Below are 24,226 nucleotides of genomic sequence, written 5' to 3' on the forward strand. Positions count from 1 at the left end.
TTCATGGTTCTCGTTAATGAAAGTGGTAAAACCCATATTAATACACCGTCTTCTATCTGAAAGTTCATCCTCTGGAACACCCTGCTACTCTGCTAGACCATGTGGTATGCTGATTTAGCAGGTGGTAACGTACAAGCCGATTGGGCTTGGGTTGTAGTCCTGGAAGAACTCGAGATCGGTACCAGACACGGCGCTGATCTCGTAGCTGACGGCCTGGCCGGCTGGGCAGGGGAAGGTAGATACGACGGTGGAGGTACCTGGGGTGACGGTCTGGGTGCCGAGGTCCTTGGACTCGCCTTGGTTGGCGAAGGTGGTGGACTGGGAGGCGACGGTGGTGAGCTGCTTGAAGTCGACGACGCCGTTGCCGGAGAAGGTGAAGGAGGAGGTCTCGAGGTCTTTTTGCTCTGGGAAGAGGAAGACCAGGGAGCAGGTTCCGGTGTAGGAGGCTGGGATGTCGAAGTTGAAGATTGAGGAGATGGTGGAGGTGACCTTGCCGTTGTATTGGGTGCCAGCGGCCTTGTCTGGGGAGGCGGAATCAACTGGGACGATCAAGTGGGGGTATTGGTAGTTGCCGTTGAGGTTTGCTGGGCAGCTTGATGGGGAGGCTGCTGGTGCGGTGCCGGCTGGGGCAGCTGGGGAGGTTGCTTGTCCCTGTGTTGGCTGTGGTTGGGTTGCTGGTGCTGATGGTTGACCGGCTGGTTGGGTTGCTGGCACTGATGGCTGACCGGCTTGGGTGGTCTGGGTCTCGGTGACTACTGGGGCGGTAGCAGTAGCGATGGAGCTGATGACCTGAGTCTGAGTGGTTGGAACTGGAACAGCAACTGGAGCGGTCTCAGTGACTGGTGCTGGGGCTGGGGCAGTCTCGATTGAGGTAACAGTCACAGTTGAAGGCGCTGGGCAAGAAGCCTGAACGGTGGAGACGACAACTGAGGTCTCGGTAACGGTGGATGGTGCTGGGCAAGATGATTGCACAGTCTGCGTGACTTGGACAGTCTCAGCAGGGAGGGTTGTCTGCTGAGTGATTGTCTGTGGTGGTGCAGTTGCAGTTGCAGTCTCAGTCTGCTCCTTGGTGACGGTCTGAGGTGGTGCAGTCTGAGTTTTTGTCTCCTCATCAGTGACTGTCTCAGGTGGTGCAGTCTTCGTCTCCGTCTGTGGTGGAGGTGCTGGAGCAGTCTGAGTCTGAGTCTGAGGAGGTGCGGTCTGGGTTTGTGCGGGTGGTGCTGCGGATGTAGCTGGCTTGCTAGATGCTGGCTGGCCGTTACCATAGCATCCACTGGCAGTCAAACCGACCTCGACACACTTTGGCTGGTTCTCTACTGGAGTAGTGTAGATGTTGTACTCTGAGTCTGTAGCAGGGCAGGCGTAGAAGGTGGTAGATCCATCATGGGAGAGAGCGCCGTTGGAGCCAATGGAGAAACCTCCAGTTGGGGTTGCTCCAGCATCACACTGGAATTGTGTTGTTGGTGGTGTGAGAATGCATCCCTTGCCAGCCGAGGTGATCTGTCCGTTGTTGATCGAGTAGGTGGCTTGAGATGTAGGTGGGTTACCGCCGATACGGTTCTGTCCATCGTCCAACTGTCCGACATTGCCAGTAAGGCCGCCGGATGCGGTTAATGTGAAAGAGCAGTCATCTCTTTGAAGAACGCGAGCAGAGGCGCCAATGCCAAATGCAAGAGTAGCGAGTGTGTACTTCATAATGAATGGGTGAAAAGGATTAAGGATGAGAGATGGATGTTGTGTAGAGATGAGGATGAGAAGGATGGAATGAAAGGATGATGTACAGGCAAACTGACCGCTATATACTTCCCAAACGGTCAATTCTGTAGATGACGAAATTTGTTCGCCTATACAACTCGTTACACATAGTTTGATGTTGTTCCCAAGGAAACGCCCAACTAGGCGATTCTAAATTCTTAGCACGAGATGATGTGCAAGAGCATTCTTAGAATAACTGGAGGTGCCAAGAATAGAAAGCATGCCTGGCAACGAATGATATCAGCATGCTGAGAAAGCTTCTCCACAAACCTTGACAGTAGAGGCTGGGACAGCCGGAACAGGGCTACATGACTAGCAGATGGGTGAGCGACTTCTAACAGTACAGTGTGTTGACTGGAGGTTAGAGCCGCATCAACACTAGAGAACCATCTGTACAACCAACACATCCAAGCTAGGCCAAGCCAGAAAGAAAAGCAGGATGATAGAGGGAACTTGAAGCTTTTACCCCACAAAACCGTTTGTTGCCAAGCGAGAAGAGAGGGCCAGGAACGGGTGGGACGGATCGTCCGTTGTGCCTCGAATTAGACATTCTCTAGCTGGGCAAAGCTTGATTGGTCGACCAGACAGAAATATGGAAATTTACAGGAACAGGAAGATGAACGTCGAAGTATTTCCCATCTGGTGCTTCGAGCCGCTAACGTGGAAAGACGCCGTCTTTTCTGGTGCTGTTGATCATGGCGTGAATGACGAGGTACCTCGTATTCAATATCCATAATGCCCACGCGGAGACAGGCGAACTGACCGTTCGGATACATTCATAACTGATAGAAGATAAGGCCGTGTTCGTATGATTTTTACTAGGGAAAGAGTACGTGTCCGTCGTACCATAATCAATGTTGTGATGTTGATGAAAGCCGGGAGAAGGGAAGTATCAAAACCCGAAGACGTTGGCTCTTGGACTCGCTTATTTTATTTTCATAGACTTGCACTTTAGCAGTGCCGCTATCCACGCAGGCTGCACAAGTTTATGTAACTTATGCAGATCTTGGCGAATGGCAATTGCTCGATGACATGGCGACTGAGATATGAGGCAGAGACTCCAGCCATGGTAAGGCACCCACGCTCCACCATCTGAGAGCCACGACAGACTTTGCGTCACGACGCACGACGTGGTCTTCAACGTCTTTCTGGCTTCGAAGAACTCCGTATGAGGGATTAAACTCTCGTCTGAACATCTCCAATGATGTCAATCATGTTTATTCTTCAACTATTTCGCGTGGATGCGGCGAGGCAATGCTTTCGCGCAAGTCCTCCTCCACATCGAGGCCAATCCAGATGGCCGAACTGGAATTACAAATAATCGAATCTTTCAACTCTTTACGAATTCGTGGCTATATCTTTACGCAAACACTTGTTATTGATTACTTTTTTACGCGCGGTGAAAACGTCTCTTCGTCTTCATTGAGAAGGAGGCAGTCGAGAAAACCAAGTCTCAGCGACTCTCACTCTCTTTCCCACAGTGTACTGGTGGTTGAGGTCTCACACATCTACCATCACTGATCGGCAAGGGGAAACGCCGTTTGCAGCACGAATACGATATAGTCAGGTCCTGGGGGATACGCCGGTAGAATCTAGTGCAGACTCTGCCTCGCTCTTTAAATCTCTGATGTTGATCGCTCCGTTGCCGCCTACGATTTCAAAGCAGCGAGTAACAGCCTGCTAATTCCGAGCCTTGCATTGAACGGACCGTTGTCTCCATCATTTTAACGTTTAGCTACCTTGATGGTAACTAGACTACGTTCTGAGGAGATACAAATGATCACAGCAATAGCCAATCAACTGCCCACAACTTTAACACTAAGATGTGGGGAAGTACATCGAGATAGAAACTTCGAGATCCAGGCTTTGAGATAAACTTCGAGATGCAAGTTTCCGTGCTATCCTTAGCTACACTGCAAAGTAACTTCATGGTTCAGCCTTGAAGCTCAAACTGCAAGACTGTCTGTTCCAACGTCACATGCGTTCAAACATGTAGGTAGCAGTGCCATTTCTGATTACTCGGTGGACGCAATACTGCAATTCAACACTTGTACCCGGTTTAACCTGAAAAGTCCTATGGACGCTTTCCAGTGATGCAACGTTTTCTCTCACTTCGAGATCGACCAATTTGCATGGATTATGACCATCATTCGGCGAGACTCGGTTTTTAATCTGGTTGTTTAAAGTTCGCCGAATTGTTCCTCGTTACATCTGGAATGCCTCTCGTCTGATTTGTTTGGCAGTTCACCGAAGGGTTTTGAGATTCATTTGGCACCTTTAAAGATCACCTCGATATTTCTAGAACACAGCAATTTGCGGTTTCTCTTCATTATCATCAAAAGTGAATTTAAGTACCTACATCTCTTCTCTGATTCAACAGAGAATGTTAGAGATTTACATGTTTTGGAGGTCAGTCAAAAAGATGTCAAATGAACGATGACTACCCTTGCTGGCCCTCAACATATGTGCAAGCTGTGTTTTCCATTTCCTTGCCTACCATCGTCAATTTGCAATCCAACGAATCAACTATGTCTCTGAAGAGCGTCGTCAGTCTTCGTACCCAGTCACAAAAAAAGGAACAAACGTTGCAGCATCTCGTTTCAGAACATGTCAACACACCTATCACATCACGATCAATTGTTTATCTTCTCGTATTCCTCTCCAAGTTGACAACCATTGGGTGCCTAATATACAACACACATCAACGCCAAGATCTGGAAGGATGCTGTTGACGCAGTCAGAATTGAATACGAGGGCAATGGTAACAACCCCGCACTGAATAAGCAAGAGCCGAAATGGTCAAATGCTGTCAGAATTCCAGTCGTACGGTACGTAACATCCTAATCGGTTTCGTTTGCTGTCGAAAATAAAAGCTTCAATTCCACAACTCCGCTTGTTCTGTAATCCACGACTTTGTGGTATCATTTCAATATGGCTGCAAACCCATTTCCATATCTCATTCTAATCGCAAGATTATGCGCGGGTGTGTTGGCTGGTGTGGGATTGGCGTTTTACACTCTCGTCCTCATCAAAGTCCTTGACTATCGTTTCCCAGGCCAAGACACATTTTTAACAGCCCTGCCTCTCATCGGCGTAAATCCCCATCCTCCTACTTCCAATTCCATTCATTAACAATACCAGGCATCATATTCAATCGCATGGAACATCCTCGCCCTCTCAACCATCCTCCTCGTCGCCCCAATCTGGCACTCAATCGGCGACGCAATCGCCCTCGCCGTCTTACTTTCTTTAGGCGCGGTCGGGTTGTATCATGATAGCTTCACGTACCTGAGGAATGGAATGTACTTGCAATATGACAATGGCTCGTGGTTTTTTCAGGAGGTGTTTGGGAGTGTGATGTTGCTTCTTTCTGCGTACGTATTAAATTCCTTGTATGTACTCTAATCGCAATTAACAAGTACAGCATCACACAATTCATCGTGATGATCATGTGTATCGTTAAACATAAGAAGTCGAAGCGTATAGTGAGGGCACAGGAAGCAGAGGTTTTGTATCCGCAGGATGGTTTTGTACAGCCCGCGGATATGAGGAAGAGTGGGGAATTTATGGTTGATTGTAAGAGTGTGGTGTCGTTTGAGAGTGATGTGGTTAGTCTGGCACAGCCGGATTCGGTGAAGCGGGGTTCTGGCGATCGAGGTTCTGGATATAGTGTTTAGCTTTTGTAAGGTTGTGAATTTGCTGGAAGAGTTGAGAGTCGAGTCAATTTTGTTGGCTAGACTTGGGCCGGGTGGAAGATGACAGGCATATGTGGAAGTCACCGTCATTGAATTCTTGTTACAACGATTTTATTATTTTCTGATGAAGAGCCTCGAGATGGCTGTGGACTTAGAATTACGGTACTCCTTGCAAATGATTTAGGTTACACTTAAGGGAAACAGAATAAGATTGTCTAAATCATTCCATGATGACGAGACTAGGATCAAAGCCCAAAATAAACAAATTCCATGCATAATCTGGGAACCCGCCTACATTGAACCATTCTCAAAAAGTAAACTGCATACCCGAGTAGAATAATCCTCTACTACAATTCGAAATAGAAGACGTGTGTTATTCTTACGGTCAGCGATCTCACTGGAAAAACGCATAATCAGTATTAAACAATTTTACGTCTACCTATCAACAAACTGTCTTACCTGGGTCTTCTTATCAAGAATCTATTTAAATCCAGAGACCTGCTGGATTATAGATGGAGGGGTCGGGTCTGGTCGGTAAACTGTTTCCGAGCGCGGCCCGACGTCGACCGACTGTAAATTTATTTGAGCACAAACGAACCAACGCACTAGAACTCTGGACGAGGCCATTAATGAACCACACCAGAGTAACATATCTGGAAATGAGGTTTATCGAAACTCACTTGAAGAATAGTATGCGATCCGCCATTTACGAATTACCTATCTAGCCCGAGTGTTGCGATTATGCCTACCGGATGAGCGCGACGGGGTTCGCTCGAGCCGTGAACAGGACAAAAACCGAGTTTTGTTACTTTGACCATATATAAGGAGATGGCACGACACTTGTCAAGTGGAAGGTACCTTCACTGTTGGGATGGCTACGATTCAGTCCGACATTGTCGTGATGAATTCTTATCCTTAAGTGTTAAAGTTACCGATATTCCTTGGCTAGGCAATTCGTATGCTTTAAACTTTTCGTACGAAACACCAGACTGCCATGGTTGGTGGATCTGGATCTCGTTCTTACAGTGGGGTAACCTCCTGTCTACCACAAGTGGAATTGTGAGCAATATACAACTCAACTGCTTTGTTGCATCCGCCAAGTGCTAGCTCTCACCGCAGGTCAATCCACGCCGTGGTGTTGGGTTTCAGCGCTACCTATTATGTCAAAAGGTCGCCGAAGAACACTCTTCTCGAAGGACTTACAGAGGGTATCTTTTGATTATATTACCTTGTCGGTCTCAGTATTTGGAGCTTCTGAATATGCTAATGTGTTTCTCAGAGTAAGAATCTTTGCTGCGTGGCTGATGCTTATTAGAGAAGCATTCCCGGGCAGACGCATTCCTAGTTTGCCAACAAAACGCCAGGCTCTCCCCTTTCTTTTTACCTAAGACTAATACCGCAGTCAATCAGACACTACCACACTCTTGAAATAGACATGTGTTCCTTTACTTTGGCTTTCTTCTCTCTATACGTATTATCTCTCATCAAGCCCGTGCAGTGCTGGTGGGGTAGCGAACACGTTCAAAGCGAGCCTCCTTTCAACAGAAAAAGTGATGTCACCAGGGAAGAAGACCTGAAGTTAAGATGGGAATTTGATGTATGTACAACATCGTCTTTACGCTATGCTTGCTTGGAGACTAACATATTCAGTGGAGCTTCGGAGGGATTTCAACATTTGCGCATTTGCCACATGTAAAATGCTTGACGAATCCTGACGTCGGGTACGACGTGGCTATCATAGGGGTACCTTTTGATACCGCAGTTAGTTATCGACCCGGTGAGTAGCTTCCTGTTGGCAAACATACCGAAGCTTATTCCTTACTCAATCCATACATGTCGGGTCTCAAATTCCTTGATTGTGGCGACATTCCTGTCACAGCCTACGACAACGCCCTTGCTTTATCACAAATGACAATGGCATTCTTAGAATTAGGGTCCCGTCCACCCTTGAAAAAGAGTGCGGCTTTCCCCAAAGTAAAGCTTTTGGCACTCGGAGGGGATCATAGCGTTGCTTTACCAGCGCTAAGATCGCTGAATACCATTTATGGCAGCCCGGTGACAGTACTTCACTTCGACGCACATCTCGATACGTGGGACCCCATATTTCCTTCCCCATGGGAGACCGAACAAACGCATTTTAACCATGGAAGCGTGTTCTGGCTAGCTGTGAAAGAAGGATTGATCCACAATGGCTCATCGGTGCATGCAGGGCTCCGCACCAGGTGAACGGGAGACTCATGGGATGATTTTATCGACGGCAGTAGACAGGGATTCATGAGAATTACTGCAGACGACATTGATGAAATTGGCACGCAGGGAATCATCGAGGCAATCATCAAGCGTATTGGCACGACATTGCCTGTGTACCTGAGCTTCGACATCGACGTCCTTGATCCAAGTGTGTGTCCGGGCACCGGAACTCCTGAGTCAGGTGGATGGACGTCTAGGGAGGTCATCAAGATTCTACGTGGCTTGGAGAGTCTCAATGTCGTTGGAGCGGACATTTTGGAGGTTGCCCCTGCATATGATAGCGCTGGGGAGCAAACGGCGCTGGTAGCTGCGCAGGTTGCCTTTGAGATCCTCGCCAGCTGGGCAGGCAGATATATGGCCAACCAGGAGCAAACCAGTGGCAGCGAACCTGAGAAAAATGAGTTGTAGGGCTACTTAGGTAAGTAATTGTAGAAGTCATGCGCGAGCAGCGTGGAGATGGAGCTCAAAGTTATGATTAAATTTCTAGAAAGGCCACATTTCTCGTTCCGTTTGTTCGAGCAGCCAAACCGAAAATAGTCGACGCCACGTGGAGAAAAGCAGTTACTTATCATAACGACTTGAAAAGAAATCTATTTATTCGTATCGCTAAGCTCTCATTAGAGCTACTAATCGTTGGGAGCATCAACCGTGTGTTCGAGTTAGGGCGCGACTTTAGAAACAAGGATATTGACCTCACGCACAATCACGAGTTTTCCAGCTGTGAATTCTATCAAGCTGATGCGAACTATACTGATATGATGTCGACCACAGAAGACATGATTTCTGGGCTCGTTCAAAAAGTCAGCGGCTCTACTGTCACGCCGTATACGACACAAACTGGTGAGACACACCAAATCAATTGGTCCAAGCCTTGGAAGCGCATTGAGATGCTTCCCGCACTTGAAGAAGCAACTAGAGTCAAGTTTCCTGACAGTGAGCAACTCCATACGGGAGCAACTAGACAGTTCCTTGTGGCTCTTCTGGCCAAACATAATGTGACTTGCTCACCACCACAAGCGAATGCTCGCATGCTTGACAAACCTGTCGGGGAGTTCATCGAATCAGTCTGCATCAACCCAACGTTCATAATTCATCACTCAAAACTCATGTCCCCACTCGCTAAAGCCCATACTTCCTGTCCTGGTCTCACCTAGCGGGCTGAGGCCTTTGTTTGCAAACGCGAGATCTGTAATTTGTTCACTGAGCTCAACGACCCATACGAGCAACGCGAGCGGTTCATGGAGCAGGGAAGACAGAAAGATTAGGGTGATGGTGAGGCACAGCTCATCGATGAAGATTTTTGCCGTGCTTTAGAATATGGATTTCCGCCTACCGGTGGCTGTGGACTTGGCCTCGATAGAATTCTAATGTTCCTCACAAACAAATATTCGATCAAGGAGGTCTTAGCCTATCCAATTATGAGGGATGAGGCTGGGCAAGGAAAGGCTAAGCAACATAAGACGACCGACGTGGCCACAGGAGTTTCAGGTTCCCATAAAGTTCTTAGCAAGAAGACACGGCTCACGGAGCTCAAGTCTGAGATAACGGTGTTGGAAGCTGAGCTCGTAGCTCTCTCAGTCAAGTCACTGTAGAGTTTTAAACTGGGAAGTAGCATTACAACGGCCTTGCAATGATGTTCTTGTTTGGGATGTGAATAGATACTCGAAAGAGGTTAGGGAATCTTTCTTTTCTGTATCAAGTTTTGTTTAACATTTCTCCATGATTTTCTTTAACTGAGAAAGCTATTCTTTTCAGATTATCATTGTTTATGTACTATTATCTACCACTTCTTCAGACAGAGGGTTCTTATTTATAGGGGGCTGGTCAGCTAAGCGAGAACACGTGACCTGCATCTACTATGACAGGCGCTCAACTACTAGCTACTTAACTACTGCTTATGATTTCAGCTTATTCCTAAGTACGAGATTGCTTACAGATTCATAGTATACCGACACTGTTGCTTAGGGGTTTAGTAATGCTTATGTTTTTTTGCGCACATGCGAGAGCACAATTGAGGGACATTAACAAGTCGGAACTGAAATTGGGTTGAGCTCAGAGCATAGAATGTAGGTTTAATTACTTTGGTATAGACTTTAACGGAAACGGGCTTGCTTCAATTTCCCTGTAGCTCGAAGCAAAGGAAATCCCAACAGTCAAACCACCGAACGCATCGCTACCCTGCCTGACATGGAGAGTTGTTGTATCATGGAGGATGATTGAATGATCCTTACCTTCAATAGATTTGCCGGAGCCAAATACGGAAACGTACATACTATTAGCAGCTTATCGTGGGGTGTAGAAATATCTGGCGAGTTGCTTATATCTTCGAAGATATTCACGAAAAACAAATGGGAGCATAATTCTGTTGAGACTGCAAAGTAAGTCCTCGCAAATTCTGTCAAAATGGAACGAACAAAATTTTAATGTTTATGAGGCCACCTGAAGCTTCAATTAATTTTAAAATAGGAACCGGGAACGATGAAAGCGTCATTTTGATTAGAGGTGATTCAGTTGACCAGAGTCCTTGCGAAATGGAGTTTGGCGAACGAGATTGATCTAAGGCTGCCCCTCCACGTCTTGACGCAATGCCATGATGGAATTCAATTTAGGTTCTTTTGAGATTGGAATAGGTAACACTGTTTAGGTCGGAGCTCTACCGAATGCATCATGGAAGGACGATAGTCGAGCGAGAACAAAGACGTTCTTTCAGACTCAGCAAGCCACAAAAGCCGCACTACATTCTGTGAAGATAAAATAGAGCGCACAAAACCCTAGCCACAAAATTTCCTTGCCAGTTCTATTTTTTCACGGTGCTACCGCACTTCCATCATGTCAGGACATTCCACGCCAATGTTGATGCTGATTCTGCAGCAAGATATCGCAAGCATGTTGTGTCCTGGGCTCATTCAAAGAATAAAACTGCTATGCAATTGGGTCCCGACAAGAATTTTATGCGTACGCGAATTGAGGACGACTTTCAACAACCATCGAATATTTGGACCACAGAGCCCCCACGACTGGTTATCGCTAAAATGCGCACCATTCTCTACTCTCATTGGGCAGTGGCCTTGATTTTTATGCAATTTATATACAACGCAGTAGAGGCTTTGTCACACATGTGTCTGTTGAAAAGCGCTGCGACCGCCACTACGGATCCAAGCCTTGCATCGAGACTATTTGCCGTTTACGTCGTAGGCTGGCTGATTGGCCAACCTTTATTGCCTTTGACCACTTTCGCGTTAAATGGGAGGATGCAGCGTACAGAAATTTCATCCATGTCATAGAAAATTTCAATGGAGGTAGAGTAGATGTATGGGCCGACGAGGCTCACCGAGGACGACTAGCTGCAATGTCTGGTGCTCAAGGCAGGGCAACACTATCAAGAGTCATAAGCACCACTTTGAGAGTGACCGGACTCTTAGTCGGAACTATTGTGAGCGGTTTTACATTATCTGTAGCGCTCACTCGATGGTTCGGTCTCATGCTTGGACTTGGTACATTAACTGTCGCCTTGTATCTTTACAGTGCTCGTGGCAGATACGCCGAGCTTGCTGAATGCGAACAAAATTCCGAAGCAGATCTCGAAAGCTAGATAGTACGACTTCCCGACAATTGTATGTTGCCGAACGAGATGAACAGAGTGCAGTTTAACTCTGAGTTGACAACGAAGTTGAATATATTCACCAACGCCATAAGGTCGAGCAACTTGTACGCCAATTCACAAAACAGCTTACTCTCTGTAATGCTCGGCATACCAGTACTCACAACTCTTTTCTTCGAGAGCATACGAGACGGGAAACACGCTACAAGAGTCATCGCGAGGGCTTCAAAGTCTCTCCAGTTGCTGAACGACGTCCAAGATTTACTGCTCAGCGCTTCACTGGTCGCTTCAACACGTATCGCAGGAGAGACAATCATTGAGATCGCACAAGCCGCCAACGTGACAGTCTGGCAAGCAAAGCTCTCTAAGCTGCGCTCTTGCGTAGACCAAGTCAAAATTATCCACCACAATTCAAAGAAGATCTATTCTGTCGAGGAGTTGAACGAAAATCTGGCACTACTGACAGAGCCTGGACGCTGGACAATCACAGGCGAGAATGGAATTGGAAAGTCAACGCTTTTGCAGGCATTGGCGCTGCTGTTTGGGCGTAAAGCTTTTTATCTTCCCGCATCCCATAATCTAGCATTCCATGCGACGGGACTTTCTGAAGGACAGAAGAAACGAGCGCAATTCTTGGAGATTGACACTTCCTCAAATTCAGCGCTATTCTTGCTCGATGAGTGGAATGCGCCGCTGGATGTGAAGACAGAAAAAGTATTGGATAAGCTTGTTGATAGTTGGGCGGAGACACGGACTGTGATGGAAGTATTGCATCGGCCTATTAGATGGAAGGATACGTAATAGTACAAACCTCTTCCACCTCATCCGTGGTTAACATACTCTAAGAGGGGCATAAGAGAAGACTACTGGTTGTATTCAAACATTATATAAAGCATTATCTCAAAATCTTTGTCTGATTGTCCTTCCGTGATACGAGGTTTGCCGTGCAAGACTTCAGGATTAAAGCATTCTATTCGAAAATATTTATCAATAAGGGTGTCATCAATAAGAGAGACTGATGTTATTGAAATCGTGTGCTCGGATTCTTAATTTCGTTTAGGTGTCCCAACATGACCTTGAGTCCAGTGTAAATACTAAGCGAGATGAAGAAGTAATTGAGTAACTTTGCTCAACGACTCCTGGCGGGGATGATGAAATAAACTTAACACTTTAAACTTTTTTAAAAAAAGCTAGCGTGAGAATTTGGTAGATAACTGGTAATTGACAGTCTGAGGGAGGAAACATTGACGTAAGCAATCTGGCCGAAGAGTGTGTGGCTTTAATACCGGACAAGTAAATAAAGAAATTATACAGACAATGAGATTAACCTAACTCTCATGAATGAGCTAAGGTAGGCAAACTAACGCTTGGATTCTGCGATTGTACATATTCAAGTACTCGAAACTTTACTCTTCTTCTGGCATTTACCACCTACCTAAGAAGTATGAAAATTTTCGGCTAGCTTACAAGTCGTTTTTTTTGGGTTTCGTTTGGAAGTCAAGTCAGGTTTTGGTTCTCATGTATTTAAATTTTTTATTTTGGCTCGGTATATCAAGTTAGATCTACCAATGTGTGTGGGCAGAATCATGAGCATCTTCTGGAACTGTTCCAAAGAAGAGCACGCTTCTGGGGTCATGAAAGTTGGATCAAAGAGGAAGCAAATCTATTATTGGGTTACTAAGAGTGAGTTTCATTGTTTTTCCCATCCTCTGTCTTAACCTCCCTTTTCATTCCCTCGCTACTCTCCGCGTTAACGACTTCTCCTGTCCCAGTCATCAGTGGCTTATCTTTCATGGCATGTTCGAGAGACTTCTCACGTTCATCGACCTTGATTCCCTCATGACGTTTATGGACCGTGGCCCCAGGAGCTGAAACAGAGGAAGGAACGAGCTCAATTCTTCCTTTGTACATACGGTACATTATGAGTTTTGAATTTTCTGGTCTGAAGAGGTTTAATATCAAGGGTAGGAACTTGGATTTTCCTATGCTGTAAATTGTGGCGATATAAGCACTGTTGTTGGTTGTTCATAGACAGGGTGCTTCCTGTTCTACCGAACGGAGCTTTGCTAGCTTAAGGGAAAGTTCGAAACAATTATCGTACTTATCACGGAGTATTTGACGCTCATAAGATTGTATCCAGTTGCTTCGAGACTAAATTAAGATCCTGGAGATATCCTATAGTATCGCCTGTCTACATGTAGGGAGGAAAATTAGGTTGATAGGATAAGAGATTCTGGATCTTTGGCTTCGCACCCGACGCCTTGTTCGCCAATCCCTAAACTCCTAGTCACTGCGACCACCCGCAAAACAATGGTTGTTTCTAAATAGAGCAACTAGCTCTTTTCAGTGCTAGAGCCCATACTCAACGGTCTAGACAAATGATGCATAAATTCCAGATCCAAATTCAACTTGATCATATCCTGGCGATCCAGCTTAGTAAATTCCGGCTTATGAAAGATGCCCTCGAAGTCCTCCTCTTCCATCTTGCATGTCTCGATAAGACCAGCCGGTATCGACACAGCTGCACTGCCAATAAGTCTAATCATGGGGTCCTGGAGCGACAACACAATCGCACGTTGAATCCCTGATATCTGACATAGCACTGAGTTTGGCTGTGTACCTCGTGGGACGAGGGCTAAGAAACTGGATTCTTCTCTATCGCGGAAGCGGTATAGCAGGCATAGTCTGACATCCGTTGAGATGTCATCTGTCGGCGGACGCGGACGCATGGAGGTCAAGACGCTATCTTGACGGACGTCGAAACGCTCCGGCTCCCAGCCACCAAACGATTCGACGATATTTTGACTGTTGGAGAAGAAATCCTCTATACGTGCTAGAAAGAAATCGTTCTCCTTGCTTACGATTTCCTGGTCGACCTTGCCGCAACGCTCGAGAAGGCGACTGTTCCAATTCTCCGTTGCTTTGGCACTACTCAAAAACTCCTCCACAGTCGGCCCTAGACATACAACTCTGCCAAGGAGTTTTGCGGACACCTGAACTGAGTTAGATAAGCCAACCGTCTCGTTTCTCTTTGTTGAAAGATGCGATTCGATTATGTTTGTATTTTCCCTTTTCCCGTCGAGGAAAACTCCCAGCAGTTGGCGAGCAAGCTGAGAGAATTCCACAATATCGTGCTGGCTCCGTGATGGATCACTATTACGATACTCAATAGCGTCAAAATAGACTTGTTCTAAAGAAGTACTATAATTGACGGGGTATCTGCTATCCATGACATCCCTGGCAAGTCCAATAAGAGCATAAATCTTGTCCCGTGGATCTTTGCAGAATTTGTCTTTATGATTACGCATCAAGTTGAGCATTGTATAGGAGCCGTATCTGTCCTCGCGCTCCTCCTGGAGGCGCTGGGGTAGGCTGGCATCGTGATGATTGTTCCTCTGGAGCTTCTCGACAAAGTTTGTCCAGCTCTGAGACCCCTCTCGGAAGTGGATCTCAAGGTCCCGGGCTTGCCCAACCTCCTGCACGATCCAAAGCCGTTTCCAGTAAGGGCTGTTAAGGTAAAAGCCATTAGAAAACCGACGAGCAATCTGACCGGATTCAGGAAATTGTCTTTTACCGTCTACCCAGTCTACCCAGATCAAAACTTTCTGAGCACGTCGATATATAAATGGCATCAATCTCAGCTGCCAATTTCTCTCCTCAATCGATGTTTGATCGATGCAAATAGCATCGATCCAGAGTATCCGGTCGTGTTTGCCATCGACGAAGTGGTTGAGAGCATGAAACAAGTTTTGCCCAACTTTGAACTTCTTTCCATTGATTAAGATTGTATGAACCACAGGAAGCTCCCCCCAGCAGTAGGATAACGCTTCGTACTTTGGCCTGTCGGCAAAGGGCACCTGCTCCAAAGTACACGAAACCTCTCCGTTAACCCTCGCGCACGACAGACGTATCAATCTGATACAGTCGATGGAATCATCCAACTTGGAATGCTCGTACCAGTCAACTGGCCAAGATACCGTCTCTGCCGGGATCTCCTGTACTGGCGGAGAACGTACGCGTGGTAGCTCCATAGGAGGCGTAGGTATCTAGCCCTCCATGAAAGAGTAGAGGTATGAGTAAGATTCAGACATTTATGTTTCTGACATTATGAAGACAAATTACAACCATAGAAGTCGTTCACAGCAATGAAAGTCAGTCCCCGGGTGGGGTAAAAGAGTGGAGACATCATGGCTAAGCGAGCTTTTCTCTCTCTCTTCGATCTTTCTCATGTCGCAGAATATAGAGAAAGCCACCATTGAATGTTAAACAGACTATCGCTTCTCTCGGCCATTCAAGATAAATAACGTTGATAACAAAATGTCAATATCACACGGCCGCTCTCACTAAAAGAAGCCCAAAGCTTACAAATACACATACACATACAAATAAGATATATTAACTATTCACCCCTTCCCTTCCTACCCTCAAACCTCGGAACTCCAGCGTCTCGCATATTACATACACATCCCCAAACCACATCCTCCATATTGCTGAAGACGACAGTGAAGAATGCCAGTAAACCATCGCATTTTTTATGATTACCTTCTCGTCCATCCATCCCTCCTAAAAAAACGACAGTATAGAAGAAAAAGCAAAGTAAGCCACCGCGTGTTTTGGTGGTCACCATTTCGTATCGCTGATCCCATCAACGCCTTCACTCCCTAAAAATCCTTCATACAATCTGCCTCTCCTTTCCTCTCCTTTCCTCTCCTTTCCTCTCCCCCTCCCCACTTCCCATACACCCCTTCAACCCTTACACTCACAAACCCACCACCCCTCAAGCAACCATACCAACCTCCCTATTCCCCATCCCCAACCCAGAACTACTCCCGACACTCGTCCGATTCTTCTTCTTCTTCGCCCACCCGCCGCCACCAGGTTTCCCACCGCCTCCCCCACCCCCATTCTTCCCATCCTCGAGCGCCTGGACCTGAGAAAAGTCTTTCCACTTGCGCCAGCCGTCGAAATCGATGAGCGCTTGCATGCAGCCCCATTCCATGACCTTGCGCTCGAGCCAGACGAAGTTGACGGGCTAGAGACCCAGATTAGCATGGGTTAAGTGAGATGAGAAGAGTGAGTGAGCTGGAGGAGAGAAAGGGAGAAAGAGGGAAGGGAGAGTACCATACCTTTGTCAAAAAATCATTACACCCCGCCGCCAACGCCTCATGCCTATCCGTCTGCAAACTACTCGCCGTAAGCGCGACAATAATAACCGGGCTCTTGAAATGAACATTCGTCGGCAACCGGTCCTCTCCATCAAGCTCCCTCCCTTCCTCAACACTCGGCGCGCTAATACTAGCCGAACTACTAAACACCCCGATATTATTCAACCGCTCAAGTCGCCGGATCTCCTTGGTCGCTTCGAGACCGGACATGATTGGGAGTTGGATATCCATGAGCACGAGATGGAAGCCGCCGGCGCGCCATTTGGTGACGGCGTCTTTCCCGTTGGTGGCAGTTTGCCAGCGGACTTTGAGACGCTTCATGAAGGCTTCGAGGAGCTTCAGGTTGATGATGTTGTCTTCGACGATGAGGACTTTGATGGGGGGGACGGCGCCGTTAAGCATGCCGGCTGGGAGGGAGGGGTGATCGCCGTTGGCCTTTTTGCGTTTGGGGCGGTTGGTTGGACGGGGAGTGGAGGCCCGGGGGGGAGGTGTGGCCACGCGGACGACTTGAGAAGAGATCTCTTGTTGGAGGGATGGGGCGGGGGGTGTTGGGAGAGGTGGTGCTAGGGGGGGTGCGTTGGATTTGTCTGAGGCATTGGAGTGAGTTCTTGGATGGGTACTTCGCGAGAATGTGTGCGTACCATTGTTTGTCACTTGCTGCGACGGATGGTTGCTTATGATGGTAGGGGAGGAGGTATGTTGTCTTCCTATCCTGGGACGGTTCGGGCCGTGGTTATGATGTGGTCGTCTCGCACCGGCGCCTGGTGATGGAAGTGCTGGGACATGACCAGTTGTAAGTACTGACATGGAATGTTGCAAAGACGCATGTGAGTGGTTTGGTAGGTTAACAGGAAGCGTATTCTGAAGATGTGGTGATGGTGGTGCTGCAACCGTGACTGGCATAGGAGGGAAATATTCCGAAGCAGCTTCTGAAGGTCGTAATCCATCCTCATAATACCCTCTGCTCGTATGTGGTGATGGTTTTGGTGTCCTTCTCAACGGGACATCAATAACCAGCGCCTCATCCACCGTCTGACCACCAGGAAAATACGCATCCAGCGTCCTGCCCATCGGTTCCTCTGGTCCCAACGTCCTCTCCTGCCTCTGCTCCCTAGGCACGATCCTCAACGTAACATCCGGCGAATCAAAGCTCCTCCCCAATGAATTCGCATACTTCTTCAGAATCATATCTCTCACATCATCCACCAGATCATCCTCATTAATCGTGACCAACGTGGCCGACGCCCCCGGGCGTTTAACCCAAATCTTCCTGCTGACCATATTTCCACTAATCGTCGAGGGACCGTTTGTCGTGAAATAATCCAAATTCGCAGCGCCCGTCCGATTAGGCAATTCCGTCTCCAACAGCGTCTTGATCAATCTCGTCTGGCCCTGTGGTAATAAACTCTGTCTCCTTTGTAATTCGCCAGGTCTTCTCGGAGCCTTCTCCTCAGCAGAAGTAGCAGGCAGATACGAGACGTCTCCAAAGTTAACCTCTCCGCCGTGGTGTTCTTCGTGTTGCTCTTCGTGCTGTTCCTCTGGCAGAAACGGGATATCCGTATTCGGGGTCGGGAAATCGGTCGACGTGCTATCGTGTTTGGAGCTCGACTTCTCCTGGTCGGGAAGCGCGAGTGTTTTCTTTGGAGCTGCTGCCGGATCCAGATGACCTTCTAGCGCAGAACCGAGAGCCACACCACCACCAAGACTCAACTCCTTCTCCTCATCAACCGTGTTCGCGCCTAACGTGCTGGCAGGTTTCTTGCTCCGTACAGATCGGATGGTCGCGGGCTTGCTGCTGTGATGCGTATCGTACTCTGTGGATTTCGAAGACGACGCGGTGGAGTTTCGTCGGCTGAATTTGTTCCGCAATCGTTGTTTGAGATCTCCTATCGCCATTCGAACTTGAACTCTAATAAGCGACGTGAATGGGATGGTAACCTTTGGCGGTCGTGATCATGTGCGAGTATCTTGTATTCACTATCAGAATTACAAGATCGGAATTTCCGGGTGGTGAATGGCTTGCGGAGAAAATAGAGCTCTTACGCGCGGTTGTCACACTGCATGGATCGAGGTATGAATTAATTTGTTTCCCGTGCTGCATCAACCGAGATACAGTCTTTGCTCTAGTTAAGAGAGAGATTACTTCAAGCTCTTCTTATCGTTCACTATAAAATAGTAAATATACAGCCAAGGTCAAAACATTTACAAATGGTGGGTATCTGATACTGTAGCCTCACATTCCCTCCAACCATTACCATACCTCAATCATACAATTCTCCAATGGCAATCGCAGCCTTCTGTATAAACACAAAAGTCCACGCACACCTTCGCCTCCTGCCAACACATCCATCTCCCCGATTGGGAAACCTTGGAATATTCCCCAGCTCATCCCTTGTACCTCACGCCATTGTCCCCTCCCGACTAAGCGAGTTCTAGAACAACCGCAACTTCCAAGATTAATAGAAATAGTAAACAGCTTCCTACCATGGATTTGCATACACTCGAAATTTACATAGAGCCCGCAGTGAAATGTCGTTCAAACCTGGGATTAAACCTCTGTATACCCATATATACGTATCCAATCTACAAACTCCACCGACCTCCATTTACACGTACCCACACCACAAAGACAAAAACCTCTTTTGATTAAACTACCTAAGTAGCAGAGTTTCTATCAATCATCCACTTTCTATCGTTCCCATTCTATACACCTCGCCCTCTAACTCCAGAATCCATTCTTGCATCACCTAAAAAACACGATTTACCAACCCCACCAATTACACTTCATAAACCATTTCCATCGTACCGTTCGTTCAATGAACTCAACCCAAACCCCATTTTATGTCCGAAATCCAGCGGACATGATGCTCCAAAAACGCCAATAACGTACCAATATGGGTAGGTACTGAGGTATCCTTCATAAGTCCTCCCAAAGTCCCAACGGTGGACGATAAATGCATATAAACAACCTGTCAAGACGAGCTCTATCTGTTGCTCGCTTGTAGGAGAAAATGGATTTGAGTTATGTACCTAGTACATCTCATTGCTACCAGGAAGACGTACGAATTTGTGGCCACGACTGATGTGAGGAGGGAGGTGGTTGTGGGAGACCACTTTGGTAATGCTTTTAGCGCACGAGCGAACATTTGTTGCATCGATTGGGACGCTAGGATCATCGTAGCTATCAATTTGGCAGCACTCAATGTTCTTAAGCCATCTGTTCTTTGCGATGGTCGCAATGCTAGCTCGTTTCGAGGGGTCGGGATTAAGCATGGTAAGGATAATTCGTCGTAATGCTGGAGGGTTGAGATGTTGGTCAAAGAAACTGACATGAGGGTAATCGGTCTCCGAGATTGTGGCATTCGGATCGTCTGCATGTTTGACGTTCCATTTTGTCCATCCTCTTACAACGTCCTCGTATATTGGTTGTTCTGGAAAGACGCCTACTTTTGCCTCATTCCACAGACATCCGTTGGCGCATATACAGAGTATTACAACAGCAGCTCCCCAGACATCCAAAGGACGTGGGTCGTACTCGCCTACACATGATTAATATCTTCCAAGCAATTGTCAATGTGGGCATTATTTACCACTCTTTTCCAGGACCTCGGGTGCGACATATGGGGGGCTTCCACACATTCCTGGGGGACACAATCTAATTTCCCCCATGTCCTTTCCACATAACCCACCAGCGGATCGCAAACCCGGATGTATGCCAGCGAACACTTCTGACACACCAAAATCTGTGATCTTCAACTTGCTGTCTTTGGTCATCAAGAGGTTTTCCAATTTAATATCGCGATGAGCAATCCCGTGGGTATGCAGATAATTGATGCCTTGAACCATCTGCTTAAACAAGCACAATCTATCACTCAACCGATCCGGACGTGACAGGTATTTCTGGCTGACGATGTGGAAGAGATCTCCTTGGTCGCAATACTCCATAACGTGATTCCACTTGCCGTCATATGTGCATAATCGGAAAGTTTCCACAATATTCGGGTGATGGACGCTTTTGGCGATCGAAAATTCCGATTTAACCTTCAACTCATAGGAGTCTGATGTCTCCGCCGTCGATTTGCCGCGAAATTCCTTGACAGCAAAAACCTCACCAGAGTATCCTTTACGGGTCATGAGTTTTACTTTCGAAGTAGCGCCTTTGCCAATACTTTTCCCTCGTTTTCCAACCATCTTGCTCTGGTCTTGAAATTCGGTGTATAACTCCGCAACATCAACGGTAAAATCGTCTGGGAGACTTAGGCTCAGTCGTCGCGACTTAAGTCCGATGCCAGTTTCTGCGGGCATTCCCCAGACAGATCTTTCGGGCAGTTTACCATCGGGATTGCCATTAGAGTGGTCTGGCAGATTACTTTCAAGGTCGAAACTGGTAGCACGGTTCCTGCTTGGGGTTTGGATCGGCGCTTTCTGTTGGGTGTGGGATATCGGTTTTTGTTTAGATAAATGTAATTTTTCCCGTAGTCCAAACCCTGTTGACGACCGATTTTTGTTCCTCCTTCTGAGTTCGTCTTTATTGGGTTCTTGTACTGAGAGCTGTACGTGGGGTCGGTCGTCGGCACCGTCGAAAACTGGCGATCCTGGTGAGGGTGGTGTATTCGATTGAGTGGTGTATGGAGAATTGTTCGCAGACATTCTGCGTATCGACTTTTTACGTTGCGCCATTTCTAACACAGGATCCGAACCATTCGCCGCATTTACCATTGGAACAGGAACGACATGGTGGTCATTCGCACCATTCGAATTCGACCTGCGGAAAAACCCTGAAAGCCCTCTCTTTATGTGCGAGTCCTTAGATGACGAGCCTGGCCTCTTTGGTGTAGGAGTTTTCGGTTGCTCGGCAGCTTTGGCTGTTACTTGTTTGGTAATTGACGGTGCGGCGCTCGTAGGAATGACGGCAGCAGGTGGTTTGGAAGTGGGAGTATCGGTGGTGTGGATTCTATCGTGGTCTGGCTGTAGAGCGCCGTTCATTCTGTCTTGAAAAGTGTAAGGAAGATGATTATCTGTGGGAGTCACTGGTTCGTTGGCGGCCTCACTGCTGGTTTCATCTTCTTCTTCTTCCGGTATTGGACTTCGCAGATCCAAGGGTCGCGATTCTGGTGATGAGGTATGAGATGAGCTAGTCGAGCTCTCTCCGATGTGCAAATTGGATAATTGATTAATTGTAGTTGAAGGATGTGTCTTGTAGGAAGTATCGTTGAAAGAGGGAGCCGCGGATGGCGGGGTTATTGCTGCCGGTGTGGTCGACATAGTGACGGAGGAATGCTCTCACGTCAGTCCGCGAGGAGCTGCGAAGGCGGCGAAAGCGACAGTGTTAAAATGAGAAACCTTTAGGTGATAAAAACTGATTGAATTGAAGGCCGACTTAAAGCTGGCAATCAGAAACAATTGATTCCCTCAGAAACAAAGTTCTCGCCGATAATCAGGCCGAAGGTGCAAACTAGATGGTAAGGGTCGTGGGGACCGTTTCCGACTCGTGAATTCTGTCTCGAGGACGACCGTATCGTCTACAGAAACATGTTTACTGGTTGTAGGATCTTTTGCTGCGTACAGATCGAAGAAACTCGAGAGCAGGGTGGGACTGGACAGGATAAGAGTGCGAGGCGGTCCCCAAAGGGCTCCGGGCAAACTGGAGTCCTCTTCCTGCTCGCACCGGCTTTTGGCGTTGAAGGTTTGACGCTCGATGCGCTGCGGGATGCTTGTCAATGGCAGCTGCAGGGTTCAACGAGGTGGAGTGAGCTTGAGTGGGATGGATGGATGGACGGGCTGGGCAATGAGGAGACTAATGAATTTTCCCTTTCCCCCACTATCCTATTTCCAGATCCGTCCTTGGTGGTTGAGAATCAACCGCTGGGCGAGACAGTATTACAGAATAATACGCAGCAATACGCCCGTGCTACTTCCGCGGTTTGCGGTGGATTGGTGAATGGATGTTGCAGATATGTTTACCTATGTTTCCAGCTGCAGTATGTCCGGTACGGTATGCTGTGTTGCTCGTCGGTCCAAAATTAATTTTATGAGGTCACCGAGTCGAAAAGTCTGTAACACTGCAGTCTGCCGGCCAGATGGAATCAATCCTGAAGCAGTATCTTCAGGTGGTCTCGGGGTAGCCTTCGTGTAGGTGAGAATAAGCCGCTGATGATGGCAAAGATTCGGATTCCCGCAGCTTCGACTTCTGCCAACTTCTGCCTTGCAAAAAGAAAGCTTGTGATGCTTCAACTGTTCTTCCTTTTCCCCTTGAATTGACCAGCCAGAATCGAGCTTCTGGTAAGACACTCCGTGGGAAGCACAAACAGCCACGACTTGAGCCCAAGATCTCTTGGTTGCGCCAACCGACTTCGTGAGTCCTTGGCAGACGGCTCTCTTTCTGGTTGAATTCGGTTTCGATAAACGTGCAACACTCGATATGCGTACAACTTTTACAGTACCGGCACAGCCAAGAAGTTGGTGTTGATTTGGGTAAAGAGACCAAAGAGACAAGTCGGGTTTTATACTGGAGAAGAAAATTGTGGTGGTGCTGATTGACTGTGTTGCGACGATCCAAGAATGATCATTCTCTGGGCAATATGGCAAATGGGAGTCAACGGGGCTGCCATATCAACTCACAGGGCGAGAATAAGCGGGATGGCCTCGAGACGGCGTTCTTGTGTGACTGCAGCGAAAGAAGAGACGATGGGATTATGAATAGCCCCATAAGCACGTCAAAATGACTGTTTTTACATTTATATTGGATCGTCTTATGATTCCGAGACTGGCATCCAGGTAGAATCAACCTAACCTTATCTCATTGCCTGCAAACAATGAAGGTCATGGGAGTTCTCCTCGCGTCGAATATCAATTCTCTTCTTCACCCCACCATCAACACGGTTTGAAGGATCCGCAAAACCTAGGGCTCTACATGCTGTACCTCCTATCCTCCTCGCCAACTCAGCTCCAGCGAATATCACATCCTTCACGTTGACTCTGCCAGGCTTCAGTTCATTTGAAAAGCATATGGAACACGGTTTCCAAACAACGAAAAGAGGAATCATGCAACTCTTGTGTTACTTCGACGATTCATCGCCTTGATCGCCGTCGAGCCGCGGTCGAGGACGAAATACACATCAACTCAGCAATTCTTCAGTCTATCCGGGACAATCTTGATCGATTTGCCAGTTATCCGCCAACACCGCCGAACCAGTAGGTAGAGAGTTATCAACGCCGTGAGGGTGTGGTGCTCCTATGCTCACTGGGAAATGATCGTTGTGGTGTCGGGTAATCCTACAGTCGTGTCACAAAAAGTCTGCTTGGCATCTTGGTATTTGACTGTTGAGAAGCAGGTACCGGCTTGAAGAAAGCGTGATGGACTTTGTGATGAGATGATGCAGCCATGGAACGTCGATGGAAGGAAAGAAGAAGCAACCAAGACCTTGGTGGTAGGACAGGACCTGGCAAGTTCGAAGATCACTTATTCGCAGACTCAAACTACTACTACCCACCATACCAGTGCTCTAGGGATCGAGATGTCAGAAATCCAATTATATCGACAGCGGCATCTAGTGGTAGGACCAGAACACAGGCGCAACGGAAGTCAGTATCAGACAAAACGGCGACATGCTTCTATTGCGGATCGTGTCGCAAAAGTATTACCGCAAAGATCCAGATACGAAATGCTGGGATAGAATCTAAGCCGAAGGGTTGGTGACGAGAACAAAACGCATAGCGGGTTGTTCATAGATTCAAACCAACGTGCATCCATATGGTAG

General features: G+C 47.4%; 11 protein-coding genes across 11 annotated transcripts; 6 read left to right on the forward strand and 5 right to left on the reverse strand.

Moving 5' to 3' along the window:
- Positions 1 to 114: 114 nt before the first annotated feature.
- Positions 115 to 1,695, reverse strand: GLAREA_05135 (uncharacterized protein; the record flags this gene model as incomplete). Its single annotated transcript, XM_008078424.1, has 1 exon — positions 115 to 1,695. The coding sequence occupies one exon, from the start codon at positions 1,693 to 1,695 to the stop codon at positions 115 to 117; it is 1,581 nt and encodes a 526-aa protein (XP_008076615.1).
- Positions 1,696 to 4,686: 2,991 nt separating this feature from the next.
- On the forward strand, positions 4,687 to 5,432 carry GLAREA_05136 (uncharacterized protein; the record flags this gene model as incomplete). Its single annotated transcript, XM_008078425.1, has 3 exons — positions 4,687 to 4,848; positions 4,897 to 5,129; positions 5,180 to 5,432. The coding sequence occupies 3 exons, from the start codon at positions 4,687 to 4,689 to the stop codon at positions 5,430 to 5,432; spliced, it is 648 nt and encodes a 215-aa protein (XP_008076616.1).
- A 1,453-nt stretch (positions 5,433 to 6,885) lies between these two features.
- GLAREA_05137 (Arginase/deacetylase) lies at positions 6,886 to 7,235 on the forward strand (the record flags this gene model as incomplete). The annotated part of the gene is made up of 2 exons (XM_008078426.1): positions 6,886 to 7,047; positions 7,101 to 7,235. The coding sequence occupies 2 exons, from the start codon at positions 6,886 to 6,888 to the stop codon at positions 7,233 to 7,235; spliced, it is 297 nt and encodes a 98-aa protein (XP_008076617.1).
- A 48-nt stretch (positions 7,236 to 7,283) lies between these two features.
- GLAREA_05138 (Arginase/deacetylase) lies at positions 7,284 to 8,108 on the forward strand (the record flags this gene model as incomplete). Its single annotated transcript, XM_008078427.1, has 2 exons — positions 7,284 to 7,649; positions 7,719 to 8,108. 2 exons carry the CDS (start codon positions 7,284 to 7,286, stop codon positions 8,106 to 8,108), a joined length of 756 nt encoding a protein of 251 aa, XP_008076618.1.
- A 350-nt stretch (positions 8,109 to 8,458) lies between these two features.
- On the forward strand, positions 8,459 to 8,854 carry GLAREA_05139 (Class II aaRS and biotin synthetase; the record flags this gene model as incomplete). Its single annotated transcript, XM_008078428.1, has 1 exon — positions 8,459 to 8,854. One exon carries the CDS (start codon positions 8,459 to 8,461, stop codon positions 8,852 to 8,854), a length of 396 nt encoding a protein of 131 aa, XP_008076619.1.
- A 264-nt stretch (positions 8,855 to 9,118) lies between these two features.
- GLAREA_05140 (uncharacterized protein) lies at positions 9,119 to 9,292 on the forward strand (the record flags this gene model as incomplete). The annotated part of the gene is made up of 1 exon (XM_008078429.1): positions 9,119 to 9,292. One exon carries the CDS (start codon positions 9,119 to 9,121, stop codon positions 9,290 to 9,292), a length of 174 nt encoding a protein of 57 aa, XP_008076620.1.
- Positions 9,293 to 11,331: 2,039 nt separating this feature from the next.
- On the forward strand, positions 11,332 to 12,102 carry GLAREA_05141 (P-loop containing nucleoside triphosphate hydrolase; the record flags this gene model as incomplete). The annotated part of the gene is made up of 1 exon (XM_008078430.1): positions 11,332 to 12,102. One exon carries the CDS (start codon positions 11,332 to 11,334, stop codon positions 12,100 to 12,102), a length of 771 nt encoding a protein of 256 aa, XP_008076621.1.
- Positions 12,103 to 12,978: 876 nt separating this feature from the next.
- GLAREA_05142 (uncharacterized protein) lies at positions 12,979 to 13,221 on the reverse strand (the record flags this gene model as incomplete). The annotated part of the gene is made up of 1 exon (XM_008078431.1): positions 12,979 to 13,221. One exon carries the CDS (start codon positions 13,219 to 13,221, stop codon positions 12,979 to 12,981), a length of 243 nt encoding a protein of 80 aa, XP_008076622.1.
- Positions 13,222 to 13,634: 413 nt separating this feature from the next.
- On the reverse strand, positions 13,635 to 15,332 carry GLAREA_05143 (uncharacterized protein; the record flags this gene model as incomplete). Its single annotated transcript, XM_008078432.1, has 1 exon — positions 13,635 to 15,332. The coding sequence occupies one exon, from the start codon at positions 15,330 to 15,332 to the stop codon at positions 13,635 to 13,637; it is 1,698 nt and encodes a 565-aa protein (XP_008076623.1).
- A 746-nt stretch (positions 15,333 to 16,078) lies between these two features.
- GLAREA_05144 (CheY-like protein) lies at positions 16,079 to 18,362 on the reverse strand (the record flags this gene model as incomplete). Its single annotated transcript, XM_008078433.1, has 2 exons — positions 16,079 to 16,333; positions 16,428 to 18,362. The coding sequence occupies 2 exons, from the start codon at positions 18,360 to 18,362 to the stop codon at positions 16,079 to 16,081; spliced, it is 2,190 nt and encodes a 729-aa protein (XP_008076624.1).
- A 1,134-nt stretch (positions 18,363 to 19,496) lies between these two features.
- GLAREA_05145 (Protein kinase-like (PK-like)) lies at positions 19,497 to 21,731 on the reverse strand (the record flags this gene model as incomplete). Its single annotated transcript, XM_008078434.1, has 2 exons — positions 19,497 to 20,005; positions 20,057 to 21,731. The coding sequence occupies 2 exons, from the start codon at positions 21,729 to 21,731 to the stop codon at positions 19,497 to 19,499; spliced, it is 2,184 nt and encodes a 727-aa protein (XP_008076625.1).
- Positions 21,732 to 24,226: the final 2,495 nt, after the last annotated feature.

Source organism: Glarea lozoyensis (genome assembly GCF_000409485.1).
Source record: "Glarea lozoyensis ATCC 20868 chromosome Unknown GLAREA10, whole genome shotgun sequence".
NCBI classification, from domain to species: domain Eukaryota; kingdom Fungi; phylum Ascomycota; class Leotiomycetes; order Helotiales; family Helotiaceae; genus Glarea; species Glarea lozoyensis.